The sequence below is a fragment of the Ambystoma mexicanum genome, chromosome 7q, assembly GCF_040938575.1.
Source record: "Ambystoma mexicanum isolate Mex_15411 chromosome 7q, UKY_AmexF1_1, whole genome shotgun sequence".
Lineage (NCBI taxonomy): Eukaryota > Metazoa > Chordata > Amphibia > Caudata > Ambystomatidae > Ambystoma > Ambystoma mexicanum.
Window position 1 is genome coordinate 329,613,560 of NC_090941.1, and position 12,784 is coordinate 329,626,343.

The 12,784-nt window shown below is 45.9% G+C and overlaps 1 protein-coding gene across 3 annotated transcripts in view; it reads right to left on the minus strand.

The window, feature by feature from the left end:
* Positions 1-12,784, minus strand: part of BORA (BORA aurora kinase A activator) — a 911,814-nt gene that overhangs the window by 657,531 nt on the left and 241,499 nt on the right. For all 3 annotated transcript variants that reach the window (XM_069639407.1, XM_069639408.1, XM_069639410.1), the window contains one exon: positions 9,795-9,876. In XM_069639407.1, the coding sequence (XP_069495508.1) occupies positions 9,795-9,876 (82 nt within the window). The remainder of the gene's footprint in view (positions 1-9,794; positions 9,877-12,784) is intronic.

The following is a 12,784-nucleotide window of genomic DNA, read 5'->3' on the forward strand; positions in this document are numbered from 1 at the left end:
GCGCCCATAGATACGGCGAGGGTAACAAGGCTGGCAGGACGCCATCTAATCTATTGAACCAGGATAGACATCCCAACCGGATCACGAGCATACAGACGCCACAGGGGGAGGCCCTTCTGGGTGAACAGGAAATCAACATTGAGTTTGCTAAATTCTATCAGCAATTATATAGTAACAAGGATACCAAAACATCCACCGAAATTAAACATACTTAGAATCACTGAGGTTGCCTACACTCACCGATGAGGCACGACTGGCCATGGACCAGCCTGTTACAGCTGAGGAAATCATCGAGGCGATTAAAGACTTGGCTTCCAATAAAGCTCCAGGATCCGACGGAATAGGAGCTGAATTCTACAAGGAATTCCACGAAGAACCAGTACCTGTGCTGTTGCAGATGTGGGAGGAATCACTGCAGAGCAAAACACTGCCCCCCACAATGAGGGAGGCCATTATAACCGTGCTCCCTAAACCCCGGCGTCCACCACAGGACATTTCGTCCTATAGGCCGCTCCCCTTATTAAACACTGACGCCAAGATATTTGCCAAAGTGTTGGCCAACAGGCTTCTGCCTGAGGTCCCGAACCTTGTACACCCTGATCAAAACGGGTTTATCCCAACCAGGTTCACGGCCCTCAACCTCCGCAGACTCTTTGGGATTATGGCTCAGATATGGCTCAGATAGATCCGGAGGACAGCAGTGGCCGTATCCTTGGATGCCGAAAAGGCCTTTGATTGGGTGTCATGGGCCTATTTGTTGGCGGTGCTGGAGGCGTTTGGGATCGGTCTTCATTTTATTGCATATGTGAAATTGCTATACACGGAACCTGGGGCGCGAGTGCTGAACAATCAAACTATCTCTGATCGGTTCCTGTTGGGGAGAGGCACCAGGCAGGGCTGCCCATTTTCACCTACATTGTTCGCACTGACAATAGAACCTATGGCGATTGCGATCAGGCTTAGACACTCGGAAAGGGGTATTAATTTGAAGGGTGCCACCCAGCTGATATCTTTATACGCGAACGACACCCTTCTGTATGTTCGCGAGCCGGAAAACAATATCACTCCCCTTATGACTGAGATTCAAGAATTTACTGCCCACTCGGGATACTCCATAAATAAGGCCAAGTGCGAGGTATTCCCACTTACACCAACAACCATATGCCCCAACTCTATATATGGACTCAAGTGGTCTGCAGAGTGCATTAGATACCTGGGAATAGTGGTCTCGAGGAATAAACACGCTTTACACAGACAACCACGAAAATACACTTCAAGCCCCGAGCACTAAATTGCTCTTGTGAGACCGCCTCCCGATATCACTGCATGGAAGAGTAGCGGTCCTTAAAATGATAGTTCTACCCAAGCTGCTATATCTTTTTGTTAATATCCCCATATGGCCGGGCCGGCTCTTTTTCAATAGGCTTAGGTTAATGGCGACAACCTTTGTTTGGAATGGAAAAACCCCTAGAATAGGGTGGGGGAAAAACTGATTGAGCCATATTCCTCTGGAGGAATAGCCGCACCCGATTTTGAGTTATACTATTACACGGCCTAAGCCCAATTTTCGAGGTACTGGTATGACGAACCTACTAGGCACCCACACACAGATAGAAACACTCACCACACACCGTACTAATATAAAGTCTGATATTTGGCACATGCTATATAGATACATGTGAGTTCAACCCGGTGAGTTGTACAGTTGGTGCATGGAAAACCATATTTAAAAAACTGGGTGTTGTGTCCCCCTATAACCCAAAGGTTCCCCAGTGGAACTACCCTGGCATACCACCTACACATGACGGCGTCTTACGGGAGGCCTGGGATCCCAATGAAGAGATGAAGATGGGTGACCTATTCGTTGATGGGAGGTTCGCGACCCAGCATGAAATTACAAGAGCTTTTGGCAGGGGTCCGCTTAGGGTGCTGCAACATCATCATATGCGATCAGCCTTTCAGAGACACTGGTCATCCTTCCCAGAGGAACCCCCTACTCATCCCTGTATACAGCTGGTAACATCCGGTGATAAACTGGGGATATCAGGACTATATGCTGCGGCCCAAACACACTCCCCCTCGACTAACATGGTTAAAGCCAAATGGGAGAGGGATCTGCAGAACTCCATAGATGACCAGACCTGGGAAAGGTACTGCTCACTCACTAAATGAGTCTCCCTAAATGCTGGCCTGCGTCTAATTCAGTTCAAAATTGTAAATAGACTACACTTTACTCCAGTTAAAATAGCACAGTTTGTACCGGATGGGTCGGGAGAATGTCCCAAATGCAAGGCAGATGGGGCGGGTGCATTTCATATGTATTGGGGGTGTCCGATAGTGGCAGGTTTCTGGAAGGAGGTGGCGGAGAGGTTAGAGGAAATCACACAAGTTCCCCCTGCACTAACCCCGCAAAAATACTTGTTTGGAGACATAGGCAAATGCTCTGAAAGGACCAGAAGACTGTTTAACGTTTCATGTGCAGTGGCTAAAAAAATGCATTTTTACAACAGTGGAAGAGTACTGGGCCGCCCACCATGAGACATTTTCTTAAGGAACTAACATATGTTAATGAAGCTGAAGAGCAGTTTGTCATCACACAACCATCGACAAGCAGGCCCAAAGACATATGGGAGCCCTTCAGAATGTACTTGTGTGATATGATCCCAGAGGAAGATGATACTGTGTAACCCTGATGTCTATTATATATGTATTCAATCTGATGTTTCTGTAATGTTGTAACGATGTAACTGAGCTATGTATCTCTTAATCACTAATAGAAAGTTAAAAAAAAAGATTTCGCTGCAGCTTTTGAGGTCTGCAACCACTCATGGCTCAACAAATGTGCGCCATCAAAGGGCATGTTCAGAAGACGGGCCTGCACATCTGGAGCAAACCGAGACTTCCGCAACCACGCAAATCTGCGCATAACAGTGCTCACAGCCATGGACCGGCTTACACTGCCGGCCGTATCCAAACCCGACTGAAGGTATTCACACATCGCATCCTTGCCATCCTGATAGAGAGCAAGGAACCCATCCCTTTCTTTCCCCTTGGGAATATGCTCAGCCGCTAAAGAAACAATTCCACAGAGTGTGTGAAAACCTTGCCAAGGCACACTTCGAGTGGCCGATTTCAAGGCCATGCTCCCAGCAGAAAATACCTTCCGGGCCCAACAGTCAAAGCACTTGGCGACCCAATCCGGAGTAATGGTAGGGTACGCCGCCTGCCTCGGGGTGGCCATAGCCGCCTGACCCACCAAACTCTCGGGAGTGGAGTGAGTAGATAAAAAGCTGAGGTCGCTAATGGAAAAAAATATTTCTTGGTCAAAGACTTAACAGCTGGAAGAGATTACGGGGACTGCCAAGCAGCTGCCACCCTTTTCTGTAAGGCAAGATGAAATGGCAAAACCGAGTCAGAGGACGGACCTTGATCCAAGATGTCCATTAGATCATCCTGCACTAAGTCTTCAGGAGGACTGGATCAGCCCAGATACTCCGAAACCCACGCCATGAGCCTCCTGTATGAAGACTCTGCATGAGCCCCAGGCTCAGGTCTTCCAAACTCCACTTCCGGGGAAGTGTCCAACCCACTGGCACCATGGAGGGTCTGCCTCAACTCCTCCAACTTTCTCCAGAAAAATGTGGAGCTTCATCAAGTTCACCAGGGTCCTCAAACTCAGACCTTTCCTCCTCTTCATAAATGTCAGCCAGAGGGAGTTGAAACCCAGGTCTGATGACAGAAGAGGGCCTGGAGTCCAAAACTGGCCTCAGACTTCCTTGCAGGATCCACAATATCCAGGTACTCCAAAAGGCAAATTGCGAGATAAAATCCCTTAATGCTCAGATATCGCTGAAGGCTTCGACGTCGAGTGCATCGACATCGTGACCGCCGAAGGCTTCGACATCGACACAGGCGCCGATGGTACCGTGGGCTGGTACGATGGTAAAGCGTCGACGTCCGAGTCAGACGGACACGGCGTCGACCAAGTCGACGCCAGCATCGAGCCCTCAGTAGGTTGCTGGGGACGAGGACCGAGACTAAGAGACTCTTGGGGCTCTTTGAATCCTTGTCCGTACGGGACCTCGAAGGCTCCCGATGCGAGTCGCATCGCGGACCCGAGCCCGAAGACATGCGAGTCACGGTACGAGACCGATCCTGGCCGGCTCCCTGAGAAGGCATGACCGGACCCGTGCCCTGCGATTGAAAAAAAATGACTAACATCGATTCTTTAAACGCAGCCCATTCCTCCGGAGTCGAGGACTTCGTTGGGCACGTAACCTTCCTCGAGGCAACATCCTCCGAGTAGGACGGGGAAGGCGATGGATGACATCGCTTCCTAGAGTGCCGGGACGAGGAAGAAGAGTGGCGGAAACCACTCCGGGACCGAGATCCCCAGGACTCCTTCCAACGTGGAGAGTCGCCCCTCGAGTCTTCAGTGGAAACCCCTTAAGACGTGGATTTGAATGTATGGGACTTAATAGGCTTAGATCCTTAACCTACCTCAAGCTTTCCCTTCCGCAAGTTCTTGAAAGTCAGCGACTGGCATTTTCAGCAGTCGTCTGTGTCGTGCGACTCACCCAGGCACCACAAACAAATGCCAGCAGGTTTTGAAGCCAGACTGCGGAGTCGGAGGGGTCGAAGAGAAAGACATTGTAACGATGAACACACAAGGCGCGCAGAGTCTCACGAAGTGAACCCGTTCGCTGGAAAAAACGGAACTGAGGCTACAGGCGCCATGCGTCCTATTTGTAACATCCTGTGACATCGCCCTGGACCAAGGCCTTCGCGGAAAATTGACAAGACGTCATCGACGCAGGACACCCTCTGCTGAAAAAGTTTCCGAAGTGCTCAGCTGTGGAAGTTACATGTCAAAGTTGTGGAATACATTGGAGGACACAATCCATTCGAACAATCTGTACTTGTGCCATGTCTGATGGGCTTCCGATCTAGATGAAACTCTGCGAGAGAGCCACAACTTTCCACCATGGACTGGAGGTTCGCCCACTCAGTGGTTGATGTATGCAGATGATACAGTCCATAAGGACTGTACACCCAATTGGATTTCAGCGCTCAATGCGCTCCAGAGCTATGCCACCATCAACCAACTTGTCATTAATACAGCTAAAACAAAAAGGCAATGATTGTTGGTCGCAGGAGCAGAGGGAAAAGCCCCTTTGTTTGGAAACTTGAAAATTCCGCACTAGAAGTGGTCGAGAAATATGTACATCTGGTTTTTGCCATTTATGCAGTCCCAACCAACATGGGGTAGGAGGAGCAGGTTATGACAAAAACTATGCGCAAGGGGTCTGCGATTAGACGCTATGTGGCCATCCATGGCGGGAATAACAGAGGGGCTGCTGGTTGTGTATACCTCTAGCATTGTTCCCGGGTTAACCAACAGATTGGAACTGCTTTCAGAATCTCAGGATGGATGGAAAAATTAGAGGGGAATATCCTAATCTTGGGGGTCCCCAGCTCAGTTCTGGTAGAGGCCAGCCGCCTGAACTGGGCTTGCAATCACTGTGGGCCTGCTGGTGCGTAAAATGCAGCCAGCTATATCTTTCTTTGACTACTGCCCTTAACAATGGCCGAACACTTGCAGGACTGCTATGCGCCAGGTTCCAAGCACCTTTGTTCCAACTCATTGCTGTTCTTTTTAAAGGAATGGTTCGCCCAAAAATTTTTATTTCAAAAATAGATGGGCAATATAAAAAAAAAAAAGATTGGCTTTTTGAAGTCCCTATGTAAAATTTGGAGCAATTCAAGCTCAAAAATTGAAAAAGCAAGCACATGGGCGCATCCATTTTGTGAAATGGCTGCCCGCCTGTGCTGGCTTTTGCTTTAGCGGCACGAAGAAGGAAAAGCCAGCCAGCTGTAGTAAACAAAAGCCACCACTGGGTGGCTTTTCCTTCATTGGTGTCGGGACTCGGAGGACGCAGACCGGAGACTACAGGCAGAAAAGCTGCAGCTGCATCTCGGTAAGTGCTATTTATTTATTTTTTAAAATAAGCACTAAGCTGCGTTTTTTTTTCTAAGTTTTCCGGGCTGGAGGAGCCCGGAAAACTTAGAAATAAAACCGCAGCTTTAAAAACGTTGTATTTATGTTTGCGGTCGCTTTTGAAGCGACCGCAAAACATAAATACAACGTTACTGTGTTTGAAAACGCTGCGTTTTTTCTTTCTGAGTTTCTCAGGCTCCTCCGAGCCTGAGAAACTCAAAGAAAAACCGCAGCGTTTTCAAACACAACCGCGTTGTGTTTCTGCCTAAATCTCTTTTCCCATTTGGGGCTTTAGGGCTCCCCATGGGGAGCCCTAGAGCCCCAAATGGGAAAGCAGATTAGGCAGAAACACTGCGGCATGTAAACACAAGCGTGTTGTGTTTCTGCTTGCCTTGGCTTTCACTTTGGGTCTCCGGTGCTCCCATGGGGGAGCACCAGAGACCCAAAGTGATAGCCACGGCAGGCAGAAACACAACACGGTTGTGTTTGAAAACGCTGCGGTTTTTCTTTGAGTTTCTCAGGCTCCTCCAAGCCGGAGGAGCCTGAGAAACTTAGAAAGAAAAACCGCAGCATTTTCAAACACAATAATGTTGTATTTATGTTTGCGGTCGCTTCAAAAGCGACCGCAAACATAAATACAACGTTTTTAAAGCTGCGGTTTTATTTCTAAGTTTTTCGGGCTCCTCCAGCCAGGAAAACTTAGAAAAAAAACGCAGCTAGTGCTTATTTTAAACATTAAATAAATAGCACTTACCGAGATGCAGCTGCAGCTTTTCTGCCTGTAGTCTCCGGTCCGCGTCCTCCGAGTCCCGGCACCAATGAAGGAAAAGCAACCCAGTGGTAGCTTTGGTTTACCACAGCTGGCTGGCTTTTCCTTCATTAGTGCCGCAAAAGCCAAAGCGAGCACAGCGGCGGGCATCCATTTCACAAAATGGATGCCCCCCATGTGCTATCTTTGAGCTTGAATTGCTCAAAATTTTACATAGGGACTTCGAAAAAAAAAAAATGCCAATCGTTTTTTTTTATATTGCCCATCTATTTTTGAAATAACATTTTTTGGGCGAACCATTCCTTTAAAGCCAACTGCATGTGTGCACTTCAGAAATATTCACTTCGATGCAGATATTAGTTCTGTTTCGCCTGCAGGAATGATTGGTCCTGATGCGTTTAATAAATGGAGATCGAAAACACAAGTTTAGGATAGAGGGTGCAAAGTTAGTCCCCTTAGTAAGGAAAAAAAAAAGGTATGTAGAAGTATAGCAGATAAGGATTTTTGATCAACAAGCCTTGTACCTATGTGATTAAGACCTGCAGTAGAGATCTAAGGAAATTGGCCAGCTACCTGCGCTATATTACCGATTTATGAATATACTGGGGCCTGGATTAAGGTCCCCTATGACAAGAGGTTATGTATGCAGTGCCGAGATTGAGACAGCTAGACATGCATTAACACAGTGCCCCTATCTAAATTACCAATACCAAAAGGGATACCATACCTTAGTATCGCAAACAAGTAAACTCGATGGTGAGCAATTTGGGAGCGCATTGACAGGTGCTGCCTCATTGGTGACCACTAGTGCAGCATACTACAGATGGAAGGAGGCATTGGAAATGATGGGGCAGCCGTACCTGATTTCTTTCAAATTAGATCTCCATGCAAATCACGAAGTAGGACATCAGTCTCCTCTTTCCCTCCTTTTTAATAATGTCTTTTTAACATATATTATGCATTGAATGTACTGCTATGAGAAATGTTTATATTTTATTATTATTATCTATTTCATTCTATTTGTGCTTCAGGTTGTTTTTTTTATTAACCAAAAGCGCGCACAAAAAAAAGAAGAATGCAGCTACCCAACGCACTGGCTGCACACATACGGAGAGCACCCAAGCCCTTATACTACCCTTATACGACATGGACTACGGTCCCCGAGGGCGTTCAGCATACAGTGCTTTGAGATCCTACCAATGGTATATAAAGCCTATACAAATGCACAATAACATAACTACTTCAAAGCATAGCGTTCTCTGCAGGGCTACTTGATTATCCAACGTTGAAGGCGTGGTCAGCATGGGCTTCGGGTCCTTTGAGCTTTGATTTAACTATGACAACACTTTCTAGAGTGGAAGTGGTGGCTGAGTCATAGGTTTGACACCGCCTTTCCCATTTTGGTGCAGCATCTGGTCCATTGACAAATACAGCTACGATTAACAATGTGAATACACTCCATTGGAGTGCAGGCACTGCAGCAGTGGCACCAGAGAACACAAACGTTACAGGTATCTTTTCAGATGTTACTATGTATGTGTCACTTTTTAGGTCGCAACAGTGACCAGGTCACACAAGGCTTTCGGAAAACAATGGTTTGGAACTTCTGGCTTGGTTTAGCTTACTGTTGTGCCTTAGGCCTTGGCCTCTGTGGTGGCACTGCATAGTGAACGGCCAAGCACGGCATTCCTGAGAGTCAGGGATCCTACAGAGCTTGCGACTCTGCTTTGCCAAGAACGTCAGAGGAAGGGATTGCCAGCTCTCTGCATGTTTGCAGCTCAGTACCGGCAGATACGGGGTTTCGCATTAAGAAAAGTTCCTGGAGAAGGGCGGGGAGCAACAGAGGTTTAGCACAATCCCCATTTGGGTTTGTGTCGACTTCTATGCTCTGGGGCCCTTCCCTGATGAGCCCTCATCCTTAATGTGTCACACCTGGGGATAAATCGAGTAAGCCAGGCCAGGGAACGTTTAACAATACTGCACACTTTATAGAGGATCGAACTTGGGTCTGAGAAAATATGTTTCCCATATAATCGTTTTGATTCACTAAAATCTGCAACAGACTACCTCGACCTACAAACCCCATTGGATCAACCACGGGGCTTGGAAAGTGCAATTTGGTCCTAAAGCAGCAATTAAACTGACGTTCTTAGCCATGATCCAAAACAAACCAATCATTTCGTGCCTTATTTTTCAAGGCACTAATGCATACACATTAAAGCACATATGTATGCACACACCAAAGTCATGCAAATGCTGACACAGTCTTCATGTATTAATTTGCATATTAGGCATACAGCAACAATCAACGTTTTTAGCATGTTAAAGTGTTTTCATCGGCCACCAACTTGTCCAATATTTTTTACTTTGTTTTTTTACTACTGAAACTGGATGCTGGTTTGGAGGACAGGCAATATTGGATCAGGATGGGAGGACCACTTGGGAGTGCGGTGAAAACATGCATAACCTTAAACAGCACTACTAAAAACTTCGAATATTCAATGGAGGTACTGAAATAAAATGTTTGATGTGAATAAGAAAAATGCAGGTTATCAGGATACACCAGTAAGCAGTAGCCATCTATGGAGAACAAGGAGCTGGTACATTATTCCATTCCAGAAATATAACTTCTACGAGATGCAACCTAAAACCTTTTGTTCATCATAGATGTCAAATTATTCTTTAAAATGTATTCTAGGTGTAAGCTAATACTTTGAATACACATTGACAACACACAGACAATGGCAAATAGAAATTTTGGCATGGCAGTAGCTGGCATAAGGGGTCCAATGTAGCTAGCATAAGGGGTCCAATGTAGCTCCTTATAGCGGTTGCCATCAAGCTAACCAATCTCTCCTAGGTTGCAGGTAAAGCTAAATAGCTTCCCGCAACTTCAAAGCCTTCGATGCTTCGTTAATAATCAAGGTTGTCCATTTTTCCACTACTACATTTGCAGATGAAGGGAACATTTAAGTGATACATTTAGAAACATCTAGATTTGTGATAACATTTGAGTGGGAAACTTACATTTAGTTGAGTGGAACTGTGAAATTTGTTTCCCTTCGTGCCGTGTCCAAGGAGAAGGAACTATGATACTTTTGGTAAAGAACTAAAGAAACCAAAAAAAAAGCAGAGTGGATATCAAAATATTATTACATGATCTGAAAGTCTTCAAAGAAGAAAGGACATTTACAGGGGCAGTGGAAATGTGAAGTGGATTTTGTCTCGATAAGGGAAGATTTTTAGAAATGTACAGCAGATTCTCAGACTCGAGCCAGGGAGCCGTTGTGTCCACACTACCTTTAAGAATGTAACCGATGGATCAAGTAATGAAGGTCCAATTAATTGTAGGGATGGCGCAACAGAGGTGCAGGATGGGTGCAGAAGTGAGCACCTACAAAATTAGTCTCACAGGGAAGTCACATGGCCAAGTCTATTCATTGTGGTAGATAACCTGCACTGCCAGCCACGAATCTGACTGACGTGTAGTGTGCGAATCTACTCATGGTCACAAACGCATGTGTTAATGAGAGGAGAGTACATGGGCAAGAATGATATCCGCAGAAAAAGTCAAAAAGAAAACATCGACTTTCGAAATTCTTTTTAGCAACCCTTTTGCCAATTGTGGGGACTTTTTTTTTATAGAAATAGGGTTGGGGTAGGAAATAGTTAAAGTAGGGGAGGAACCCCAAACAAACGTGGTCATTTCGAAATTCGTTGTTTTCAATTATATCTGGCAGAACCACTGATCACAACACCAAGAGATGAATAAATATGCACTAAGGTGGCACTAGATCAAAGAAATAATACACAAATTGCCAAAGCATGGGTTTGTACCAATGGGACAGAAACGAAACATTACAGAGGGCTTGACTTATAAACATTCAGGAATGGTTAAAAATTAATCAGTGAGTGCAGAGTAAGGTGTGTGCTGCCGTTTTAGGATTTACAGTGGCAAGCATTTAAACATCCATGCAGGCATTAAGCCTTTTCTTGCACACCTTTAGCAAACTAGAAAACAATTACAGATTTTGGCTGCCCGTAATGAAATGTAGCCCTGCAGAAAATTATACTTAAGAGCTCCAGAATTATATGCAGTACCCTTTGGGAACACCACACACAATTAAGACTACAAGTGACCGTACAAATTCACCTTTGGTACAAGCCTGTACTACACAGTAAAGTGGTAGCAATGGCTGAGCAGCCAGACTTATCTCAAGAGCAAGTGAGCAGTATCAAATAGTTACACAAAGGACAGCAATTACTATGATTCAAACAAACACTGACTCAAGGTTTCCAAGTAAAAGAATATACTTTTATTTACTCTTTAGTTATATAACATTTCACTATCATAAAGCAGTTTGAAAATCACAATCTTAATACACCACACCACTCCCAATAAGTTCCAGACATGTTAAGCTCACAAAATGAAGTGGGAGCACAATGGCACCCCAGCAATTTAAAAGGGAGGGAAAGACAAAGTTAATAGAAATTGAACCACACCACACCAACAGGTAAGTACTCAGGGCAATTTAGCAAGAGGAACTACAGTGATAGAATCAGGTAGAAAAGGCTTAGGGCCTAAGTCAATGGGTCAAAAGTCTTTTGCTCAAGATCGCACGGTTCAGGGTAGTTCGCAGTAAAGTTCGTGCCACAGATTCCGGACGAGTTTGGTTGGCAGAAAAGTTAGTTCACAGAGAAAAGGACAAGCCCTCGGATTGGAGAAAGATTTCAAACACTTTCACTGCAGTTGAATGAAACTAACAACTGGATTTGCACAGTACCTTAAAACGGAGAATAAGCTGTAGCTGAGGCGGACGTTCAGGGTAGTTCCTGCAGGCTCACGGTTCCTGAAGCGACTGGCGGATTGACAAGGAGGAAGACTGGAGGGTCCTGCACTACTGCCCAGGGAAGAAACCAGCAGCAGAGAGAAACAACGAATAAAAGGTGCGCTCCTTAAAACCCAAGCAGGGTCCGATCTTCTTGGCTATCCGGCCCACTGTAGCTCTGTACAGCGATTTCGACCAGAGGAGGCGTCCTGGCTTGCAGTTTGGGCGAACTGGTTGGTCCCACCAGCTCAAGGGAAGAAGTTTCCTGGAGGATCTTCTCTGTCGTCGGATTCTGAAGATTCGGACCTGCAGCAGGGCTTCACTGGGCGGTTCAGTCGTTGAAGGGGTCTTCTTCCATCAGCTCCTCGTTGGTTCTTTTGTTCCAGTGGCGACTCTGCCTTTCCAGTCCCAGAGACCTGCTTTTTATGCAGTTTTCCCCCATTCACACAGCTTGGTGGCTTGTCCTGGCAAGTACAGTCACCCAGCCAATCAAACAGGAGTGTGACTTGGGTTACCAAGGGAACCCATGGCAGGGGTCCCAAGACCCCTACCTCACATCCTGCCTACCCAGACTTTCAGGCACCTTAAGGAGGGCTTCTGTGCAGAAGGCCGTGAAAAGATCGTGAGCAAAGGGACCAAACCTGGTTTGGCGCGCAGAGTAAAACACGAGAAAGACTAACAAAAAGAAATAGCGAATAAACCCAGCCGGAGCCGAAATAAAATATATTTGGTCAAGCGGGTTTATATTCCAAGCTAATAAAATAGCCTAAAACAATACCATGGTTATATAAGATAACCGCGGTTTGAAAAATAGGGTAGTTACCACTGCCACCAGCCAAGTCTTGATGAAAAGGGAGCGAAACAGTGCTCCAAGAGAAACAGACAAAAAGGGACAAGAATTAACCCTTTCCAATACTCCATGTAAAATGGGTTGTACTGGGTCTGTGACTTAAAGAGACTACATAAAGTTAATGGAATTTTTAGATGTTTCTGGGAGACAGTAGTCAGTCCCAGAAAAATGGAGTCAGTGGGAAGTCTAAAAGACAACCCTCTGTCACTGCACTGAAGGCGCTGTGTAACATAATTATGCTCATGGAGTAGGTGAGGCTCCAGAGCCCAAGATCACACAAATGGTAACACACACAGCTTAACACATGTAAGAGTGGGAAACAAGGCTCACACTCATAC